The sequence below is a fragment of the Pseudopipra pipra genome, chromosome 3 (assembly GCF_036250125.1).
Source record: "Pseudopipra pipra isolate bDixPip1 chromosome 3, bDixPip1.hap1, whole genome shotgun sequence".
Lineage (NCBI taxonomy): Eukaryota > Metazoa > Chordata > Aves > Passeriformes > Pipridae > Pseudopipra > Pseudopipra pipra.
The window spans coordinates 73,923,746-73,948,429 of record NC_087551.1 but is presented as its reverse complement, the minus strand read 5'-3'; the positions used below and the strand labels follow the sequence as shown (position 1 = coordinate 73,948,429).

Sequence of the window (24,684 nt, the reverse complement as noted above, 5' to 3'; positions counted from 1 at the left end):
GGCAAGCATCAGTTTATAACTCCACTTCAGGATTTGTACTTATGAATACCAAGGGCCACCAGTCTAGGAAAATACTTTCTGTATTTTTTGGCTCTCTTAGGCTTGGATTTTTTGTTTGTTTTTCCCCACAGTATTTTGAAAATTTAAGACACCTCATAAGAAAAGAATGTTTTGCTTTCTATTATGGTAAGACCTAATAATGTCTTTGATATTTTTCATGTATCATAAAAATATGATGTAATTCAGCTGAAAAATAGGTTAGTACAGTCTGAAGTGTTGCAACAGTTTAATGCTTACACATTTTGGGATTTATTGAGTCAAGAGTTTTTGCTTGAAATAAGCATTGACATATCTCTTTTACTTTAATGGGATGGGCACTTAGTACACATTCTTGGGATGAAGCTGAAGTAAGAAACTGCTTTGCAAATAAAAGGTCTGAAGAGAAAAAAAGTTTTGGACAGTAGAAGACTACACAGAAAAGCATCAGTTGCCAATAGGAAATGACTTAATGTAGGATTGGAAAAATATTAAGAGAGTATTAATAACTTATTGATCAGACTTCTTAACAAAAACTTTTTATGCATAACAAAACATTATAATTATTAAATAGCAGCACAGATACTATTGTAGCCCTTATCCAAACTGGTCAGAGTAAAGAATAATAAAAGAGCATGGAGTTAGAGCTAAGAATTCCAGAAACGGTTGCAAGATTTTCTTTAACAAAGTATAAAAAAGCATCAGCATAAAAGGTAAAATGTCTGAAGATTACTGAAATGATTTTATAGAAAAATATGCAAGAATGTATCAGTGAGCTGGAATGCTCAGTGAAGAAGATCTCACTGTGCTTATTAAGTAAAAGAGGCTCAAAAGCATGAATTGACAATTACATTTCCTCCCTGATATCTCATATATTTAAATTCTGCCCCATATAATTCAGATTTGCTTGTAATGGAAGGTAGAAACAAAAATGTTTTCAAGAATCTTGTCAAGATTCCATAGATCGAGGGATGTGTAGACTGTAAAATCTGAGTGACTCCAAGAACAAAGGTCTACAATCTGTGTATGTGAGCATTCCAAGCTACATTGGAATTTCATCATGCCTACAAAACAGGCCTTGAAGCTGTGTAAGCACTGCTCAGCAGTAATGAAAATATCTCTGTGTTTTAAAACTGTTTTGAGCACAAATCCAAAACAATGGAAAATATGTTTTGTCTTAGCATACCTTCTGCTTGGCCAGTAGCATGCTTTTTTAAGGAATTCTCATTTCACCTGTGGAAACTGCTTTCCTTACAGTTGCTTTCTTTGAGATATTTCATATCAATTGTCTGAGTTTATTAACAACTATTTTCATGCATTGTTTTTGCTCTGACACCATCTCTGCTTCTGAAGAATTATTCAATGATCCTTGTCATTTAAATGGCTTTCAACTTTAATGTTTTCTGTTAGGTCTTTGTTCTTGTCAGTACTACACCTAGAAAAGCTATTCTGGAGTTTTTTGCTTATCTGTTGTTTGAAAAATTTCTGTCAAATCATCCTAGTAGTTTCTCCAGACAATTAATTTTATGTTCCTTGTTAATTGTATGAAGATCAGTGATGTACTTTTTATAAATATGACTGTAATCCTATCAATAGAAATATATAAAAATCAGACTCAGCAGAGTCTGGATTCAGTGTTTTATTTTATTTAAAAAAAAAAGTGTAAGAGGCAACAGGGGAGCAAATATCTTCTGAATACACTTCTTTTAAGAACAAGATTTCTCCCTGCATTCTTCTTGGCATTTTTTGGGCAAAATCTTCTATACTCAAGTTTCAGTTTTATGTAGAGTTAATGTTCAAATCATGGGAAACCTCAAGACAGAGGTTTATATCAGAGATGTTAACAATCATTATTAAAGATACCAGATGCCCATGCAATGAGATGCCTTTAATGCCACTGAGTGCTGATGTGGAGATTTAGGACTAAGAGTTTTCCTAAGTTGCCCTGGAGAGTTTTTTCTGGTTATGAACTGAGACTTGTATTTGATAGAGTGCTTGGATCTACTACCATTTGTATTACCTTACTTGGTTCTTATTTTTTTCATTGTAAAAAATGAAAAAAGTCTATCCCAAAGGTGACAAAAGACCGAGTTGCATATTTAACCTATCAAATACAACTTGAATATTCATGTCATATTGTAACAGAAAACTACCATTTGTTTTTTGTATTTTTCCCTTCACCTTTGTATTTGAGAAAGGCCATCCTACACTGAGAAACAGATGTAGAAATCTTATGTTTTGCTAAATGTTAATTTTCTTCCCGTAATTATGATTGTTCTGTCATTCATTTTAATTTGTTTGCTTTCTGTTTGCCCACTTAATGCAAAAAAAGTCATATTGTACTTTAATTTAAACATAAGAAGAGAAATATTTGAAGAAATTAAATTCAGTTTTCATGGAATGTGTATCACAAAATTTACTTTTTGAGTTAATTTTTTGGGTTTTGCTGCAGTCTTGTAAATGGCAACTTTTAACTTGAGACAGTAGTGCAATAGGTGCTTTCATTAAATTTTTCCTCCCCCTGTAGGCTTTTGATATTTTACTTAACAAAACAATGAAAAAACAGTTAAAATACTTGTATAAAGTATAAAATCTAATACTTAAAATATTTGACTGATATTTGGAGTTTTAATTTTTTTTTTCATTTGCCAAAGTACATTGTTTCTGCATTTTAACAGCCTACATTGTCCATCGAAACAATACATTTGACATTAATGTATGGTGCAATTTCTTAAGCAGCACATTTAAATTTAATTCTTATATGAACTCCTTGAAGGTATGTCTACAGTGTTTAGTGTAATTTTTTCAAATAAATATGGGAAAGAGAATCTTCTGACTAAATTCACTTTGAAGATATATGAAGACTTTATACAGACATAATCAAATCTAAAGGATTGTACTTTTCTTATTAGTTCTTTGTACAGGGAATGGTATCATAACTGTATACGCATCTGTGCACATGACTGTGTACCACTTAAGGCTAAAACAAGAAGAAAGGTGTGAGGGCACTCATTATCCCTTCTGCTTTTTTAATACTTACAGGAAGAGCCATATGTTATGTTCAAGAAGTCTGACAAACCCTTGTATGGAAATGATCGATTTGAAGGTTATTGCATTGACCTCCTCAGGGAGCTGTCTACTATCCTTGGATTTTCCTATGAGATTAGACTGGTGGAGGATGGAAAATATGGAGCCCAAGAAGATGCCAGCGGACAGTGGAATGGAATGGTTCGTGAACTAATTGATCACGTAAGTTAACTTTTAGAAGCTTTCCAGTATCCATTTAAATTTCAAATCTGTCTGTACAGATTGTAAAACTTTTATGAATATGCCATTTGAATACTACTGTCTTCAAAATGCAGATGTTTAAAGAAATAGTGCAAGTAAGTTCATATCCATTATTTCTTCAGTGTGGAATTTGTTTGTTAAATGAAACATCTCTGTTTTGTGTATAGAAGTGTGTGTTTTGGCCAAACTGGTTTAGCTCTTCTATGATATATGCCTCTGCAGAGGCACCTGGACAGGCTGGATAAATGGGCTGAATCCAATGGTATGATGTTTAACAAGACCAAGTACAGGGTCCTGCACTTTGGTCACAACAACCCCATGCAGAGTTACAGACTGGGGACAGAGAAGCTGGAGAGTGACCAGGCAGAAAGGGACCTGGGGGTTCTAATCAACAGGAAGCTGAACATGAGCCAGCAGTGTGTCCAGGTGGCCAAGAAGGCCAATGGCATCCTGGCCTGGATCAGGAATAATGTGGCCAGCAGGACCAGGGAAGTGATTCTGCCCCTGTACTCAGCTCTAGTTAGGCTGCACCTTGAGTCCTGTGTCCAGTTCTGGGCCCCTCAGTTCAGGAAGGACACTGAGGTGCTAGAGAGTGTCCAAAGAAAGGCAACGAAGCTGGTGAAGGTGCTGAAGCACAAGTCCTGTGAGGAGTGATCAAGGGAGCTGGGGTTGTTTAGCTTGGAGGAGAGGAGGATCGCTCTCTACAGCTACCTGAGGGGAGGTTGGAGCGAGGCGGGGGTCAGTCTCTTCTCCGAGGCAACCAGCAGCAGGACAAGAGGGCACGGTCTTAAGCTCTACCAGGGGAGGTTTAGGTTAGACATTAGAAAGAAAATTCTTTACAGAGAGAATAATCAGATGTTGGAATGGGCTGCGCAGGGAGGTGGTGGAGTTACCATTCCTGGAGGTATTTAAGATGAGACTGGATGTGGCACTTAGTGCCATGGTCTAGTTGACAGGGTGGTGTTGAGTCATGGGTTGGACTTGATGATCTCAGAGGTCTTTTCCAACCCGGTTGATTCTGTGATTCTGTAAACACAGACATTATTTGATATTAATCTTTCTTGAAATTTTAACAATAAAATAGAAGCAATAAAACAACAATATCCACATATACTGAAGGAGCAAAGCAGTGTCAAGACAGATACCATTACAATTACCTGTAAATGAGTAAGGGAGGCATTACTTCAGGTCTTTTAAAGTATGCTTTCTTCTTTGGTTGTGCCAGTTGAATTTAGTCCCTTAGAAATATTTTAATCAATTTAAAAATTATGCATTATCCCTTTCTGCATTTATTTGGGTAAATTACTTGATAGCATTTTCTCTATAGACATGTGGTCAAAGACTGAGATGAAACATATTCTGCACATCACTGTTATTTAAAATAGGAAAAAGAGAAGACTATTTTATAGTTAATTGAAGTGGAACCTCTTAATGATGGCAGATACTACATGAATAGCTTGAAAAAAAATATTCCCTAATCTTGTTTCAATTTGCTTTAAGATTTTAGCAGATGGGAAGAACATGTGCTAATCAAAATATTCACATTTACTCGGAGGGTTGTTCTTCATGCTTTTTTAGTAAATGATAATCTGGTATTGGTGTTGCAACAGATGTTGATTATGCCTGGCTTCACACTTTTAAGAAGAATGCGTAGGAGTATTACAGTTATATTATCTTTAATGTGTGTATGTGTTATACCTAGTACGCATACATAGAAAACAAACATATTTAGCTACACTCTCTGTGCCTCTCTATACACGCTCATTTTTATACATGAATAAATGCATAGGCCTGTTTAACTATTAGACTTGATGGTTGCTAGGTAATACCATCATCTGGAACTAATTTTCCATGATTGAGGTGGATTTTGTGGAAGTATATACTCAGAAGCAAAAATAAATCACATTTTTATATGCCTTTTATTATTCAGCCTTAAAACATTCTTAAAAAGAACTGGTATGGCCTCCTAAGCTTTTCACTAAGATAATCTTGAAATAAAATACATTTGAAGAAGTTGCAACAGTAAATTGTGTGGAACTGTAGTTTTCCTATCCTGTCCTCTTGATAACACAGAATGAAACAGGTGTTCTCTATTTCCATAGATAATATATAACTAAATGTAGATTAAAATTTATTTTGCCTTTTGAAATGTTTTTTATTTTGGAATCAAAAGAGTTTAGAAACTGTATTAGTACATCATGGAAGATGTAGTACAACTTCATAACCTGGACCATAAATTTTATGAGTCTCTCTCAATTTCTCAATTGTTAAAATTTTCCTTTATTTTTTTTGTTTGTTGTTTTAATCTATTCTTATTTTGTAATATATTTGAATACATGCAATTTATTTATGCATCAATGCCCTTTATTTGAATGCATGTCATTGGTACATTTTACTAGCAAGCAACACTTCAGACCTCAGAACTGATGCACGAGAATTTAGTGAAAAAAATCTGGACAGACTGTTACCACATTTGATGCTTTCATATGGTTTGTACTTCACATTGCCCGGTAGCTTAGCTTTTCAATCTTTCTTTTCCCTTAGAGAATATTTTTAGTGTCAAAAAGGCTCTCTTTTCCATAAAGTGATTTAATAAACTCAATTACCATATTTTTGAGAGGTAAAATGATTCTGTGTTTTTTAATTTGAGCTTCTAATTAAAAGAAATAGGCTACAAAATAAAGATAGTTCTTAAAGTGGCCATACATCTATTGAAAAATGTTTTAAGAAATTACTTTCTTTTTATTTGTTTTTTATAATTTGTCTCTCCATCAGTTAAGTTCAGAAAGAAAGGTTACTATGCTGTAGCATAGTATGTATTTGCAAGGGTAATGAGTTCACATTTATAATCCAAGAATAAAGTGCATAATTTTGATATATTATTTATATATAGAAAGGAAGAGGTACAATTTATATAAAGATGAAAAGTACTAAATAAAATCTAAAATTTAAATAAGCTGTTTAAATCCATGCTTAGTCACTTTTCGTAAGTGCTTGAGCTCAAAAGTTTAAGTGAAAAAAAGATGATGCTATCTGAGCTGAGCTCAGCATATTATGTCAGTCTCAGGCTTGAAATTTTACAGTGTGAACAGAGACTGAAATGTTTACATCAGGCTTTGTTTTCAATCTCCTTTCGCATAGTTTACTCACATTTCCTCTTTCTTTGACTGTTTTACTCAGAGTTCACATACTCATTCTGATATTGGTCTCCAAACAATATGTAGTTTCCTTTTGAATAAATGATAACTACTGAAAGTGAAAAATTAGTTCATTGGTTCCTTCCCTTTGATGACTGATTGATAATGAATTCTTGTAGGAAAAGACAGAGGTCTCTAGAGCTGCAAATGCAAGAGAAATATTCACTAGGACAGCAAATATAGATGAGATTTTTCTATGAATAAATTTTAAATTTAATTTCTCCAGTTAAGCTGTCTGATTTCTTTGTCACAATTTTACATTCAGTATTTTATCCACTTCTCAGGTTAATTCAAGATATGAGTGTTATATATTTGAGGGAGGGGGAGCTAAGTTCCAGGTATTTCCATATTTTATGGATGCATTCTTCATAAAATAGTATTCTTTATGCTGACTTTCTGTCTTTGGTTCAAGAACTTTCTGAAAGGAGAGATTTATTGAATTTATTTTGAACTAAATTATAAATGAAAATATATAATTTTGCTTTTTTTCTGTTCAACATTCCACTTTACACAGCCAAAATTACTTAAGAACATTCTTATAGTTGGGTTCTAAAGCAGGAATGAAATTACTGTTTTATACTTTGAAAGAGACATAACTGGAAAGTGATTTCTTATTATATATACAGTATTAAAAATAACGCTTTTTTGGCACTTTGGATGATTCTTCTACAGCACAAAGCTTATGCACTACAAATAGACTTCAAGGCTTGGAGATATTTTATGATTCATAAATAATCACAGAAAAGGTCCAATTTTTTAGATTATGATTGCTCTTTTATTACATGTGAGGATTAAATTGGAACTTTCTATCTCAGAAGAGTAGGATTTTCAGCTTGGAGGAATTTTACACAGTTGTGCAATTGAAGAGCATTACTTAATTTGAGTTAACTTTAGACATAGCATTGTTTTTGACCACTGTCTTTTGAATTTTTTTAAAATCAATATCTTACTAATAAATGCTTATATACCAAAATCTTACCTTTTTAAAAACAGTATTAGTAATAACAGAATAACTTCAGATGTTTGTATAATCAGTTTAAATGCATCTGGAGACTTCTTCCTCCAATAACCTGGTTTTTTTGTTTTGTTTTGTTTTGTTTTTTAAATTTTATTCTAAATTAAGATCCTTATGTTCTCGAACAGCTATAGTCTAGCTCTTTGTATTATTGTGTAGAACTGAAAAAAATCTTCTAATAAGTGAATATATAGACTTTTGGTGGCTTCCTTTTTGAGCCAGTGAAAAGATATGAGTAAGGGAACTTAACTTTCTTCCATACATTTCTCTCCATTTCAAATGTTACATCATCACACTGTTTAGACTCTACAACTTTCCTTCATACTTACAGGAAGTTTTACCATATAGAGACTCATAAGGAAAGGCTAAGGAGCACCTCTTCCCTCTTCTCCTTGTAAAGTTCATGCAAAAGTTCTGTCAGTTGAGATTTCCAATACAATGCAGGACAGTTCAGCTGTGCCTCTTTTATTAGTTAAAATCTCAGATTGTTTGATGGTAGGGAGTTGAGACTCTTTAGGAGAAAGAAAGACCGAGCACTGTGTCCTTATTCACCAACATTATATGTGCTCAACAATAAAAGCTATGGTCTGACAGTGCTCTTTAAAGCACCATATCTGCTTCATAGCTTCCTCATTGTATTGGAAAAACTGCTCTCATGTCAACATTTTCAAAGCCATGTATAACACAAATCCTACAGATTTTTTTGATCAAATGATGATCCTAAATTAATGTACTGACTTACTCATGTGGTACTACTTATTGAATATTATTATTATTAGTCCATTGTCAAAGCATTCCTCCGAAGAGAATCACTGAATTGTAACACTTTATTTAAAAATAATTTTTTTCTTTTTATCAAATAGAATGTTGCATCACCTTCTCCTTTCTGTATTTCTCAGAATGGCTTAGTTGTTTTCAAGTCTCCCTTGATTTTTTTCTACAGGCTGCTGTGCTAGTTGTCATCATCAGGTTCAAATTTTGCAGGACTACTTAGCAGATGCAGAATATCAGTAGTGCCTTCAGAAATGTTTTGCCTTACTTATTTGAATTTGGAAAACCCAGGACTTTGGTGGAGTGGTTTATTTCTCTTCCTTTGTGGCCAATATTTATGATCGTGAAGTGTCATTCATTTCATATTTCTTTAAAATTATTATAGATATCATAGATTAAACAGATGCATCAACCGAGAAAACATAAAAAAAAAGAGGTTGTGAATATGAGACCAGTGGACATTCAAAAAAAAGAAGAAAAAGATTTTCCAAAGAATGTCTTTGTATACGATAATATTTGAGTCCACTGCTGATAAATTAAACTGGTACTAGTAGAAACATAGTGAACTAGTTAATGTTCCAAGATCTTTCTTAGTATATGCAAGAGCTGTTTCAGACTATTTAGGCCATAATTTTAAAACATTCTCCTATATTGTTTTTTTAAAATATTTATTCCAATCACATTAACAGTTACAAAATTATCAGTTTAAATCTAGAAATGGTTATTTCTCTGTCAGGTCATGGACCTGAGTCCAGCCTGAGTGCCATCACAGGGCATGTGCATGACAACCAGGGGCATGAGGCTCAGGTAGCATGGGTTTATGAAAGGCAGGCCCTGCTCCTTCTGTGACCAGGTGCCCTGTTTAATGGATGAGGGAAAAGCTGTGGACGTTATCTTCCTAGACTTTAGTCAAGTCTTTGGTGACATTTCCCACAGGATTCTCCTGGAGAAACTGGCTGCTCATGGATTGGATGGCTTTCCCCAGGTCTCAGCTGTGGCCAGTCCTCTTTAACATCTTTATCAATGATCTGGATGAGGGGATCAAGTGCACCCTCAATCAGTTTGCAGATGACACAAAGTTAAACAGGAGTGTAGGAAGGCTCTGCAGAGGGATCTGGACAGTCTGGATTGATGGGCCAAGGCCAATCATAGGAGGTTCAGTAAGGCTAAGTGCTGGGACCTACACCTGTGTCGTAACAATCTAATGCAATGCTACAAACCTGGAGGACAGGGGCTGGAAAGCTGCTTGTCAGGAAAGGCCCTGAGGGTGTTGGTTTACGGCATGTAGTTATCATGTAAGTGTAGATAATGTAACAGGTTTATAAGCTTATATCAAGGGAATTCCAGTTGGACTCACTTCCCTTCTAATGGGATTCAAGCCCACTAATACACCAGGAGTTGTGGTGGGACTCAAACCCATTAGTACACCTCTGTTTCTGGTGGGACTCAAATCCACAGTTGGGCCTTGGGAATCCGCTACTGACTGGTGAGAGGGACACAAAGTGTAGAATTAGAACGGATTTTTTCTTAAGCAATGCACACGCAGTGACCCAGCCTCATGTTTGGGGACCCTGATACTGAGACAGGCAGAGTTTATATATCACACATCTTAAGAGATATGGTAGCCTAATCAGTTACCAGTGTGTGTATAACAAGTGCATGCTTATCCTGCGCAAGACCTTTGCATGTTTTTCCTGGACAGGTAGTTGGCAGTGTATATTAATCTTCACTGTTCTAAACCTGTGCAGGTGGAGTTATTTTGTACTGGCTTCTGGACAGTTGCCACCATTAGACCCAGGTTCCAATACTTTTCCATTGCCTGAGAGTCTGAGTAGATCTCTTTGGCATGCACTGATATTATTTCTTAACATTTCACATCTATGTTTTTGAAATGAATGTGGAAAATGTTTAGGACTCCTTCAGAGGAAGGGCTTAAAGGTCCAGAAGCAAGGCTAAAGGAAAATTCTTTTGAAAACTGTGACATTTTAAGTAAAACATCACCAAATAAATTATATTACAGGGCAGTATTTTAATGTTACATCTTTAATACACTGAAGTAATACAGCTCAGTATAAAAGATATAATAACATATGCTAAACTCTGAGTACTCACAAACCACTTGTGTTTTAGTTTGAATGGATATCAGCGACAGCAATATAAATACTCAGGTCAGCAGAAGGTGTAACATTTTACTTATCTTCAAATGGTTTTCACCTTCAGAATACATAAATCTATCTTGATTTTAGAGTTTCTAAGTCTTCTTTTCTCATAGATTTCATTACAAAATGCCTTGTTGAGCTATAAAGCTTTCACACTATATAATAATTTCTCCTTTTCTTCTATGAGTTTGCATTGGATACATTGAGCATTTTTATATTACAAAAGTGGAACTTAAATTATTATTTAATATATAATAATTAAGTAGGTGTCTAAGCTCCTTGTAAGTACAAAACTTAAGCAACATTTCTGACAAAATATGTGAGACTTAGTTAAATTTTTTTTCAAACCTTAGGTCTAAGCTAGCATCCACAACTGAATCTAAAGTGTCATTTGATGAAAATTTCCCTTATGCTAGATGTATTGTACCTGAAATAAATTTGAACTCCAACACTTAGGGAAGATGATGTTTTGAGGGTAATATTCCATAAACAATATAGTGTTTTGGCAAGTCTGCAGTTCAGCTACAGTTGCTTGAACCAGCAACTCTGGTGAATATAGATAGGTGGTAAGCTGAATGACTACGAATTTCTGTTGACCTTGTTTTTAATGTTTTTCTAGTATCTTGGTATTTTCTTTTATTTTTATTTGTCCTCTTTTCAAAAAAACCCAACAAAACACAATTCACTTTTTTCTGTATTCTCTGTATAGAAAATAAAATAAAATACTGCTGTTCTATTTCAGTTTTCTTATCCTTATCTGTTTGTATTTTCAGCTTTTTTATTTTTTATTTTTTATTTATAATTTATCTCTCTCCTGATTTCTCTATTTAGGCATTTGAAGGCCATCTGTTCTGAGATCACTTTTATTTCTTGATATTCATTTATTTACCTTGAAGACTAAGTATCTCTGTTCTATGCTGAAGCTCCTTTCTCTGAGTTTCCAGTAATCATTATTAGTTAAATTTGTTAAGCTATGCTGGCAGTTTCCCAGCACAACCACCTCTATAAACAAAGATACTAATTTGCATTATTTAATATTTCAAAATAGTATTCTAACTCCTTACAGTTATTCTGTGTCGTGACATAGCACTCATGATTTTTTAACTGTTAAGTGCCTGTAACATACCTTTCATGTATTTGTTTATTGTCTTAAGTATTCATATCATCTACCAGTAATTGTTTGCATGTTTCCTTTTCCTCGTTAAAGTAGCGTTTTATTTCTGTGTGAAATCTGTCATGGGGGCTAGAGGATAATTTATTATGATAATATGTAATATGCCAGAAAATATCACTTGTGCTTTTTGTGCTTTTCAGTTTAATTGTTAATGCATTAAACCACAATTTCATGTGCTCTGACCTTTTTTTTCCAATGTAATTTATCCCAAGCTACATAAGCAGCAGTGTGTCCCTGACAAGGAGCTATGCATGTCTCTTTTGTTGCTTGATATTCTGTTTTTCACTTAAAGCAAACTGTATATGTTCACAGAACCTCGTTTCAAATATCTTTCATGTCTGAATTTATCAATGTAATTCACTCAGATATGCCATACTATACATCTTCTGTTCCTTTTTGTTTGTTTGTTTTCTTTAAAGTGAAATATAAAGAGATGGTCTTCTACATTACCATAGAATGGCATTAGTAGCTAGAGTTTTACTGCTATTTTAAACTAACAGACAAACATTAATATCTATACTCAGAAGATTATAGTTTTCATGGTTACTTTATCACTCTCTATTAAAGGATGTGTATGATATTTCATGGAAGAATGTGCAAACAGATCCTAACTCAGCAATGTTATGCCGAATATAAACTTCAGATAGAAATGCATAAGCCCATGAAAAATGCCAGGGAAATTATAAAAATCCCCCTCAGTAATCTAATATGCCAAAGTAGTTCTGCCTAAGACAGAAGTTTAGGCCAACTGTGCAAAGCATGTGCCTTAATTCAGCTAGGAACATATATGTGCGTATGAGGATTCCCTATTGCATTGTTACTGATTTCAAGTATGGGACAGACTGAAGATGTAGTTTTTCAATAAAACAGCAGTTGAAAGTGAGCAACTTGTTTTCCAAAAATCAAGGAACTTCCAGTCTGCATTTAGTAAAGCAAGGCCTAGCAATATTTCTAATGTTACAGTAAGGAACAGAGAATAACAAAGTATACACTTTTTCTTGAGGCTTATAAATGTTAATTTGTGATCTTTTGAGCTGATCATGTCCTATGTTTCCCAAAGAAACTAGATGAAAAATTTCAAGTACATTCTCAGTTATTTGACACCAGAAGTGGTCGGAGACTTTGACAACAAGGTCTTTTAAGTGCTCTGAGATGTGTGGGGTTTTTTTTTCTGGAGATCTGTACTCAGAGGGTAGTTCAGTTGAAATTTCTTGACACTAAGAGTAAGTGAATATTACTTTTTTGTTTGTTTAACTAAGTAATGTTTTTCTCCTAAATAATGTTTTTTTACAGTTAAGGTATTATGGACATGCCTGGTGAAAGCACTTGGTTATATAAAATTATTAGGTTTCAGTTAGAGAGAAAAACTGTGCAGTGAATGATTGGAATTAATTGGAATTAATTTTCACTGCATTGCCATCAAGGCAGTGGCATGAAGTTTTTTAAATGAGAATCCAAACAATAACTCTTTAGCTCAAGCATCATCTATGCTTACAGCAATGATTAGGAACTGATTGGATCCAGGACTAGGGCTGTATTCTTACAAATATTACATTTTTCATATCCTCATACATTTATCTGATCTTTCACTTTTGTTACTATAATGATAGTGAAGAATGGTAGAAAATAACAGGGGGATTATTGTTTCTATGGTATGTCTGTTGATGTGAAATACATGGGAAAATTAGAATTCTCTAATAGCAGGGTTCATTTCCATTGGGACTTACCCCTTTTATTAGGCAAAATCATGTGTCTACATTTTTTTTCTGTCTGTCCTGGTTTAGAAAAATTTGATCACTGGGGTTGGTCACATTTAGTAGAAATTAAGTTACCTGGAGAAAATTGATGAAACAACTCTTCAAATATGTGCTTTTCCTCCAAGGAGGGGATTTACAATTTTGTTTTTAATATAAAATGTTCAGCAAGTTATTTTTTGAGCTTATCATGAATCTCTTCATTCTATGTGTTTCTACAATAACTTTACTTCAGTGTGCAGTACTTGATCACTGCGAAGATCCAAAACAAAATTAAGTTCAAAAGCTCTATGCTGTAATTTGTCTTTTACTCATCTCCAAAGAATTTCAACATATCTCAAAGTGAACTTTTCATGGAAGGTAGGGAGAAGGGACCGTGGAAACCTTGAGTAGGTCAATTTTCATTGAGGCACCATTTTGGTAAAACAGTTTCAGGATGTGCTGACAGGAGATGTGTCTCTGGGAATGATGCCCAAAATACGACAATGTTTGGGAAACCGAAAGGTATTAAGTATGATCTGGTATTCTTAGAGATCTAAGATAATTCTGTTGTTTAAGGAAATTATACAAAAGTCAAATAGTCAGAGTTGAAAAAAGAGACAGCAAGTGCAGCCTTAGTTAAGTCCAAAATACATGAAATGAAAATGATTCTCTGTGTGTTAGGAAGAAAATCATGTTACTTTGTCGCAATACTTTGAAATTGATCTGCACAGTCATTTTTTTTCTGCTATTTCCTGACCTCTGAAGGCACGATTAGCAGTGATGTGTGGTAACTTCCAAAGATTCTCTTCCAACTTCTCTTCCTGATAACATATGTTAGTATGAAAAATATCTATATATATACACACACACATAAATATGCATACCAACTTTAAGGGCTTGTAAAGAATATTTGTATATTTTTATGTGAATCTGTGGGACACGGTACTCATAAAGTGCTAGTAGAAACTGTGAAACAGTATAGATACCTGTTATAGATTTTTAACTCTGGTTACTGGATAAATAAATGACATATTGAGGCCATATTTTGTATAAAAACCCTGCGTAATGAAAAATAGATGGTTAAAAGTTTTCTTTTAAGATTATATGGTCAAGTTCAAAGAAAAGTATTAAACCTGAAGGAAGATTTTTTATTTCTTGCTCTGCTTTAGAAGTGTATTCAATAATATGTTATTGGAAGTAAAACATTAATTTATAGTACGGAAAATACATTGTTACTAAAAAGCCATTTGTGTTTTGCTAGATTTTTTTTTTAATATGTGGATTAATTTCTAAAGATTGCTACACTTATTCTAGAATAAGTGTCTTGTCAAAAATGTATCAAAAGTCATTCTTGAAATTCATGGTAGTTGATTTTCTTTATTAGTATTTAAACTTTTTTTTTCTGGATAGAAAAGATACCACATGCACCATTCAGCCCTCTCACTTTCCATGGCTTATGATTTTCAAGCTAGTTTGAAAGTAACCCTTCTGGCTCTCAAAAGACCTATTGAAATACTGTAGATTTCATAATTTCAAAATGTAACAGCAAGACCAGTGCAGGATCTACACTTATATTATTGGTACAGTGTAATAATAACAAAAAGACGGTACAGTTAGGAAAAGCCACCACAGAAGTACGGTGTCATTGCTCTTCTCTGGAGTAATCCAGTTACTATTAGAGACCTGCATAAGGACAATAGACTTGCTGAAAGAGCAGTAGGAGCTTAGATATTTCAGCAATTTCTGGTTGTCTTTGTAAGTGTAAGAAGGATTTTGTCTTTTTTATCTACTGCTTGTACCTTAACAGGGGAATATTGTAATATTGTTGGGAAACCAGGAGACTATATGCAAACTAGTTTCACTAGTTGCAGATTTTGTCTACATCCAGAATAGAAATAAAACTGCAGTTTTGTTACAGGGATGAGTTTAGAGAACTGGAAAGAGAAATTACTTGAACTGCAGAATCAAAGAATCACTGAGGTTGAAACTGACACTAGATATCACCTCATCCAAATCCCTGATCAAAACATGGTCAGCTAGAGCAGGTTGCTCAGGGCCATGTTCTGTCAACTTCTGAGTGTCCTTAGGGATGGAGACTCTACAACCTCATTGGGCAACCTGCTCCAGTGTTTGACTATTCCTAAAATAAAAAGCGTTTGGTTTTTTTTTAATCTTTAAATGGAATTTCCTGCATTTCAATTTGTGCCTGTTAGCTCTTCTTTCACTAGGCACTACCGAGAAGTTTCTGGCTCCATCTTCTTTACTTCTCCCTCAGTTATTTGTATCCCCTCATCAGATCTCCCTGAACCTTCCCTTCTTCAAGCTAACCAGTCACAGCTCATTCAAGTTTGTCCTCAACTGGCAGGTACTCAAACTTCTTAATCATGTCCATAACACTTTGCTATACTTATTCCAGCATGTCCCTGTTTCTCTTGTACCAGTTCAGACCTGGAGCTGTCAATCTGATGATGAGTATCATCAAATGCTAAGCAGACATCAAGGATCACTAATATAGTAACTCAGTAAAGATCAACTGATTCTTAACTTAATCTTAACTGATTAAGATTACTTAATTGTGAATTATTTTCATTGGAAGGGACTTGGAAGGCCATGTAGTTCCAACAACACTGCCATTGGCAGGAAACCTTCCACTAGATCAGGTTATTCAGAGCCCCATCCAACTTGGCCTTGAACAACTCCAGGGATGAGGAGTCCCCAGCTTCTCTGGGCAGCTCTTATTAGTAAAGAATTTCTTCCTAATATCTAATCTAAACCTACCATCTTTCGGCTTAAGGACGTTCCTCCTTGTCCTATCACTACATACCCTTGTAAAAAGTACCTCTCCAGTCTTCTTGTCAGCCCTCTTTAGGTATTGGAAGACTGTTTTAAGGTGTTTTAAGGCCTTCCCTTCTTTAGGCTGAACGGCCCCAGCCCAGCTCTCTCAGCCTGTCTCCACAGAAGAGGTGCTTCAGCACTGTGATCAACTCAGTGTCTCTCCTCTGGACTCTTTCCAATAGATATTTTTTTTGTGCTAGGGGCAGCAGAGCTGGACACAGTACTCCCCTTGGGGTCTCACAAGACCAGATTAGAGGGGGAGGATCACCTTGCTCAGTCTTCTTTTAATGAAGCCCAGGATGCAGTTGGCTTTATGTGTTGGCTGGAAGTGCACCTTGCTGGGTCATGCTGAGATCTTGGTCCACCAATAACCCCAACTCCTTCTCATCAGGGTTATTTTTGATCTATTATCCACCCAGCCTGTATCTGTGCTTGGGATTGCCCCGATCCAAGTGCTGGACCATGTATTTGACCTTGCTAAGCTTCATGAGATTCTAGTAACATGGATAATGTTACTCAACTATCCATACACTTTCTAATTGGGCAGTGGTTAGGAAGGAATTTGTCTACATCTGCCTGTCATGCTGACCAATGTTTTTTCTTGTTATGTTGTGTGTTCTTATTCATTATGTATTTGCACCCCTCTGTTCACCTTTGTCTCCTAGAATGAACCAAAACGTCACATAAACCAAGGAATAAATTATAACAGCAATGACATTTTAAAGTGCTTAATAGATTTCATCTTATAAATATCAGAAACATTTTAGCTCAACCACCACAGATTTCATCCTCAGGATTTGCATTTTATTTTCATTAAAGCTGATTGTTAATAAGTTTGTCCTTGTATCTTCAATATTTAAATAATTGTTAGAGCTTGGATAAACTTTATTGAATTTAAATAAATATAATAAGTTTTTCAAATGAGCAAGCTTATATATACCCTAGGCAGAACAGAACTAAATCAGGATCTACTGCTTAAAATACTGCTAACATTTTTCTTTCTTATATTTGTGACAATATTTTTGAGTAATATAATCTTTATTATATTAGCCATTTTTGTTATAATTATGGGACATGTAAAACATTGTATGATATACAAGGTTTTAACACTGTACACAATATAAAACCACTACTGTTTTTTATTTTATACTTGAGGGAGTTTTCTAAAAAGACCTTTTTTTTGTTATTGCTTATAATGATGATCATTTTTAATTCAAGTAAGACACTGGCATCTAATTCCTGATTGAGAATTCCACAGTGTGGATTCTTTTAAAAATTAAGTCTAGTCCTTGTCATGCCTGCATCAAAATGCAGGTGAGGGGAATGAGTGCACAGGAGGTTGACTTTGTCCATATTAATAGGTTTTATCCCATTAATTAATTAAGCTGATGATAGATTTCAAAAGTTATCAATTGAGAATTGTTAATCAATAAGTGGTGGCATATCCTACAGTGATCTACTTTCATCCAAATGTTATACAAAAGTTTCATTAATCATTTTGATTCCATTGTAAAAAATTGAAGATGACAAAGTAATACAGAAAAGTGGGAGTAAGTCAAATTTGTTGCAAGTCAAACTTTATTGCATGATGAAATGAATTCACTGAAACAATTTGATAAAACCTCATCTGTTTGAGAACAGAATTTATGTCAAAATGAAAAGTAATAGGTTGGGTTTTTTTCTGAGTGCAGTAAATAAAGGTCTACGTGACACAGCTGGTTAGCAACTGGAAAAAAACCCCAACACTTCCATGGAGTTGCAGTCAATCTGGAAAGTATGATAAAAATGCTAGCTATAAACAAGGAATCAATGTTACCTCTGTACTTTATTTCAGGAAGTTGTGCTGGAGCATGATATCTGATATTTTAATATTTAGTTACCATCTCTAGTAAAAAAATATAACATTAGGGAAAAAAGAGTATTAAACAGCGAAGAAGAACTAAAATATTTTAGTTTAAGTGCTCTTACTTTTTTTTTGTAATGGGAGAGTTTTTCTTTCCTGTATTTTGAGCCACAATATCTACACTGTCTTGTAAATAATGTCTTTGACAGTTTACTTTTTCTGTGAGCATGTGAATCTTGCTCTTCTAAGAATTAGAAGAGAAATTTTGTGCAAAATTCCCAGAGTGAAGTGATAAGAATTAAGTCTGAGATTTTTTTATTGTTGAAACTTATAGTCACCCATCTTCGAGCTACATACAGTTTTGTGGTCTACTGCCTCTAGTCCTCTTACATACAATTTCTGTAACCATTGACTAAACTGAAGTTGGTGCAAAATACTTTAGTGAAAGCGTCCTGTAAATCAACAGATAGAAACTTCGTGACTGTTTTGAATGAGTACTCATATTGCATCTTTTCAGCTATTAAATCTAATCCATGTTGGCATAGCCAAATGAGAATAACTAGAATAACTAGAATAACCCTGAATAAGAGGAAATAATGTAAAGTAACTAATTAGAGAGTTCCTGATGGTTTAGTACTAGCATTTTTCCTTGACTCATTATTCAGATAATAACAAAGGAGCAAACAGAAAACAATGCCAAAACCAGTTCTAGACAGTGCTAGGTTGATCAAAAGATATGCTTTATCCTATATAAAACTTTTGCCTTTTTTTTTTTTTTTGTTTGTTTAGAAGATCTGGATCTCTAGGGAGATGATCTTGTTGATTACTAGATCAGGACCCTCCTTTAAAGACTCTAAAGGGATTGTAGCTGAAACAACCATTAGTTATCACAGCTGTTCAAGACTTTGCCAAGAAAAGAATTAGACATACTGACATAAGAAAGTCTAAAGAAAGGAAATAGTTGTGTAATATTACTGTGTCAGTAAAATGAATCTGAGTAAACTACTTGTCTTTCAGTAACTTTTTGTTGCTGAACAGTAAATATTGAGAAATAGCTCAACAGCTATTTCAAATGTGTTACTTGAGCCTGTATCAATTGAAACTGTCACAATACGTCACTTTCTTATGTTAAAGTACTTTATTATGCTAATAAAGTAACAACAGCTATTCCATCTAACTGCTGTTCCATCTATATTTGATATTGTTAACAATTAATTTTAAATTACAAAAGTCAGGATCCCACAAATAAGGTATGACATCTAAATTCAGCTATCAAATAGGGACATTTTTTGTAGTTTATGGTATGCTACTCACATTTGGCAAAGATAGTAATTTCTAGTAGCTGCTTTCCAGGACCTATGAGGAGATTATCAAGAAGCTTCATCTGGGTTTTTCGCAGAGGAACCTGGCAGGAAGCCAAAAGGCAACAAGCATATATTGAGAACTTCCAAGGGTGAGAAATTGCATAATCTCTCTAAACAGCCTGCTCCACTGCTTGTTTGTAGAAACTTTTTCACTGCGTGGATAGACAAGCAGTGGACTAGATTATCCAGAGAAGTTAGGTAGTCGCCATCCTTGGAGGTTTTCTACACTGACTGGGTAAAGCCCAGAGCAACCTGGTCTGATCATGTAGATGCTTAGAACAGAAATGTTCTGATGTCTCTCCCCACCTAAATTATATGTTGATCTTTTGAAAGATAATAGAAAAAAAATTAATGTCAAAGTAATGTAAGTGGCTAATTAAACTAAAACTAGCAATAATTTCCTCATAAAATCCTAGTGGATTCAAAGGAAATGAAGATCTTGTGACAAGAACAAAACCTTGTCACAGGGTGCATTTTCTATAATGTAGCAGCATGAACAAGGCAGTTTAAGATAGACTGTAAGCTTAAAAGCAAATTACAGTTTTTAGTTTTTTAGATCATTGGCAGGGAAATGCACTTCTATGAACAGGAATAATGCATAAGCTCTCTGTGCATTGAGTCTGTTAGACAGATTTAAGGAATTGAAGCTGGGCTTTAACCTTCCTCTTTTTATCTTAAGGCTGCATTTTCTCCAAAGGGAATGTAACTGAAATTCAACTCTCAGGTTAATAATCCCAAAAATTTGAGGTAGCTGAAGAAGTTTACTTTTGACTTAGGGTCTTAAGCTGAAGTGGCATAGTGGATTAAACAGAAGCCTTATGAATTTTTCCTTTTAAAAAAGTATATTCCTTTATTTTTAAAAGTAATTACTGGCAGTAAGTGTATCGCTGCCTATATAGAAGTAAAATTACTAAAATGCATTTTCAGTATATGTGTAGTTTTGTGTATATTATACAATTACAATATGATTATTCTGACTGTATAAACAACTCAGATAGATAGTGTATGACTCCACTTGCATTTTTAATATAAGCATTCATAGTTGCTACATTGATGCAAAATGTTAGCAGCAAAATTCTTACTGGAAGACTCCATTAACGTTAGCTAAAAAACTCCATTAGTATGGCTGAATATTCTGTTGCTGTAGAGTCTAATTAAAAACAACTATTAGCCTTTTTACAGTTTCCATGTTTAGATTGTATTTAAATTCTTCATTTGAGTAAAATAGGTGAGACAAAAGCTTTTCAGAAAATTATCATCAAAAGAAAATACAATCTGTGTTTGTACTTCCCTTCCCCAGTGTTATTAGTAGAAGCCATAAAATGCTTCCAAAATTCCATTTCCTCTCAAATTAATGTGATTGTTTTTCTGGGTTATATTTTATAGAGTTAATTTTCACAGACAAAACATCAATATCTGCAAATACCCATTTACATAGCATGCCATGCTATGACCATGCACTACACCACATTTACCTGCAGATTTCTTGCTGAAGTTATTTGTAACTGTATGCATAGATTGAATTCAGTGTAATTTTAAAATCTGTCCTCTTAGAGGTTATGTACTAAATTTCAGCCTTGTAAAAATGAAAAAATGTCCTCCCTTTTATTCTTTGAATACTACTTTATGTAAAATAATCAACAAGCTGCTTGGAAGTAAAATGTAAATGAAGAAGCAAAGGAGGATGGTTTTAACCTGCTATAGGCACTTCTGTAGCAGAAAATAAATCGGGGATACCTTGATTTGTTTGTTAACAAATGAACATCACACAACTGCAAACAGTATCAAAACAGAGAGGCTTTATATGGCTGTGAAGATAAATGCTTATCCTTTGTCCCCGCCTTGGTCAGGCAGCTGTTATGGTCCATTGTTCCCACATGTACCATGCAAGAGGTCCTAGTGCTGCCAAGGGACACTTTATGACCAGTGGAAGCTTCACCCTTCAGCTAGTTTGGTCAAGGCTTATCAGAAGGTCCTGAGTTCACAGAGGGGGGGGGGTGCAGTGTGGGAAGGGAAAAGATGCACAACCACAAATTATCATCTGCAGTGCAGTCCTTCAGCACATAGTATGGCTGTACACTTTCATTTTGCTCAGGACTGCACCTTGTGTTGGAATGTTTTCATCAGACTTACTTGTTTCTACTTGCTGTTGCAACCTTTAGTTGGCACAGAATTTTTCTCTGTAGCATCTAGTGTATAGTCACTAGTCCTTGGATGCTGTCATAAAATGGCTTTTACTTCAAGAACTCTAAGGTCAAGAATATGTACTATTTAAGATTGTGTTTTCAGATAGATAAAGCTTTTTTTTTCCTCTGAAGAATAGAAACATGCATACGTTCATTCTAAAAAACAGAATCATCAATCATTGCCAAGTGAGATAAATATTCTTTGAAATGGAACTTATCAGAAAGCCATTTTAGAATGTACTAATTTGTTAATGTTCTTAAATGTAGATTGATAAAATCCTAGTTTTACACCATTCCTCTCCAATGCATACTGAGAAATAAACAACAGAGAATTCTCTTGTATTTTTTTGTTGTAGATAAGTGTAGGAGACCCTGGTACTGCATTTCTGGAAACGGCTCCTGATTTCTCTTACTTTCAAGTAGTGCTGCTTTCAGAATGAAACTATTACCAGGAGAATTGAGTATTTCAGACATAATATATATTAACAAAAGTGGTTACATGTGGCAACATTACATTTTTAAGTCAGTATTTCTAGCAGTTATTTTTCCTCAGGTAGTAAAGATTCTGGATTTTCTTTTTGTCAGATGCTTAATTTTTCTTCTTACAGTAATATTCTAGTGCAAGAATATTGAAACTGAATTACTAAAGCTCAGAAGAGAATCTTGAGATGTCAAATTATGTGCATAAATTTTTATCTGTGGTCTCAAGCTGGGATATCTGATTGTCCTGTTCTGTCATATGAGACATATTATTTCTTGATCAGTTATTTTTCTAATTTCATCTGTAACTTGGCTCCATTACAGATAGCTATAACTTATATTCAGTTGTATATGGTTTTGTTTCCAATGACCAAAGGTTGGATTTCCTGTAGTATTTTTGAAAAGAAATAATTTGTTACTCACTAAGATTCTGTTAAAGATATAAAACCAAAATTCATAACTACCAATAGCCTTCCAAAAGATCTGTTTTCTCTGTCTTTGTCCAGCTACATCTGCTGACAGTTTCTAGTGAATTGACTTCAGACTCTTAGGATCTGCTATTTGCTTCACATAGTTTGTTATGTTTTGCAAATTTCTACATATTGATCGATGACTTTAATGCAAATTAATTTAAGTTTCTTACTTTACCGTTTTTTTTCTGCACCAGCTGAAATATCATCAATAATACACAGTCTATAAAAAGTCATCCACTGTGGAATAAAGCCTTGCTGGTTTGATTAATACCTCTAGGTTCTTAATACCAATGGAAATGAAGTGCATATAATTTTTTTGACCAGTAAACCCTTGCCAAATTAAATGAACGGTGCCAACAAGTGTTTTACATTGTAACTAACTACAGTAGATCTAACTGTATAAATGCTCATAACATCAATAGACCATAGCAGAACTTTGTGTGAGGTAAGACAACAAAAATAAAGGAAACACTGAAATGCTACAACATTGTGTGGGATTTTGAGGATTACACAGTATACACAATATCAACCGAACAAAAAATACATAAATGTATGAATTTATATTATTGGAAATAAAATCTCTGTATCTTGGTTTAGAACAGGCATTCTGAAAATGGTGTTATTTGCAGCTATGTTACAGAGATACATTACTTGGGCAAGAGTTTTCCATGGTAGCCATATAATTTCTGTCATTACATGTCTATATTTACATATAGTTTACAAAAAATTCTTAGTTTACTGCTTTCCAAGTCTCGTATTTTACAATTTCTCACTCTGAACTTTCTCTTTTCATATGTGCACATGCACACACACATACACACATACACAGGAGTATTTCAAGAGCTGTTGACAGAGTAGTAGATGCTGTAGGTTTCTTGTCACTATGATTTCCATTAAATTTTGATTAAAAAAATAGTATAGATTATTCACTAATCCATGAATTATTGCCATAATAACTAAAATTAAATGGAAATTGACAAAATGCATTCTATTATGTGATTTAGTTTTAAATGCTCCAACTGATTAATAGCTATCTATAAGTTTTGTAGTGATTCCCGTAAACTAGTAAGAACAGTTGTACTTTGTTAGAACTTACTCACCAGCCTTTCAGGTGTAGCACTTTCAATTTTAAAATGCTCTTCATTTTGTAGCAATTCTTTTATGCTAAAATAGGAAGAACTGCCTCCTGGCTTTTTCCCTACACTTGTACAAGCATATTCACATCTGCTTCACAAATATATTGGCTTCTAAAGTGCACAGTGAAGCAGTGACAAGAGAAGACATATGTTGAAATGTACATTTTAAAAAGTTTTAAAATATGTGATAATGTATGTCCATGTTTTCTGCAAGATGCAACAATTTCCTTCCTTTCTACCCCTCTAATAGTGCTTTTAATTTTCTCTAAATACTGCTATGTCAGTTTAGGAAAGAGGAGGTAGAATAAATCTATTTCCTTACTCACAGGGAAAAGAGAGTTTCAGGCTACGTAGTACAAGAACAAACCTCCTCCATATACAGTTTGTGTTTTGCATAATTTGATTGTCTGCTTCAACCTGTTTCTCCTGACTTATGGCCTGTTTCTCTTTTTGTATTTCTGTTAACAGAAAGCTGACCTTGCAGTTGCACCCTTGGCAATTACCTATGTTCGTGAGAAGGTCATCGACTTTTCCAAGCCCTTTATGACTCTTGGAATAAGTATTTTGTACCGCAAGCCCAATGGTACAAACCCGGGCGTCTTCTCCTTCCTGAATCCTCTCTCCCCTGATATCTGGATGTATATTCTGCTGGCTTACTTGGGTGTCAGTTGTGTGCTCTTTGTCATAGCCAGGTAACATGTCAACTTTTGTGATTTTTTTGGCAATTGTTACCATTTTTTTCTTACTAATAATTGTCAAAAGTCACAAAAATTTTCTTTCATACTCTTATATTTAAACTTCATGATGTACAGAAGAATAATTAATGATGAGGGTTCTCACTATTAATATTCTCCACTGCCATACTAAGTCTCCAGTTTATGTCACTAAGTCCTGAGTATGCTAGCTAGCTTTCTTCTTTTATTAACAAATTTAGAAACACTAGAAAGTTTTCAAAATATCTTTTCCCAATATGTTTGTGTTTAGAAACATA

The 24,684-nt window shown here is 34.2% G+C and overlaps 1 protein-coding gene across 7 annotated transcripts in view; it reads left to right on the top strand.

The window, feature by feature from the left end:
* GRIK2 (glutamate ionotropic receptor kainate type subunit 2) overlaps positions 1–24,684 on the top strand; it is a 365,319-nt gene that overhangs the window by 213,932 nt on the left and 126,703 nt on the right. For 6 of the 7 annotated variants that reach the window (XM_064649882.1, XM_064649881.1, XM_064649884.1 and 3 more), the window contains 2 exons: positions 3,079–3,285; positions 24,162–24,385. In XM_064649882.1, coding sequence (XP_064505952.1) covers positions 3,079–3,285; positions 24,162–24,385 — 431 coding nt within the window. The remainder of the gene's footprint in view (positions 1–3,078; positions 3,286–24,161; positions 24,386–24,684) is intronic. The other variant, XM_064649887.1, reaches the window with a different exon arrangement.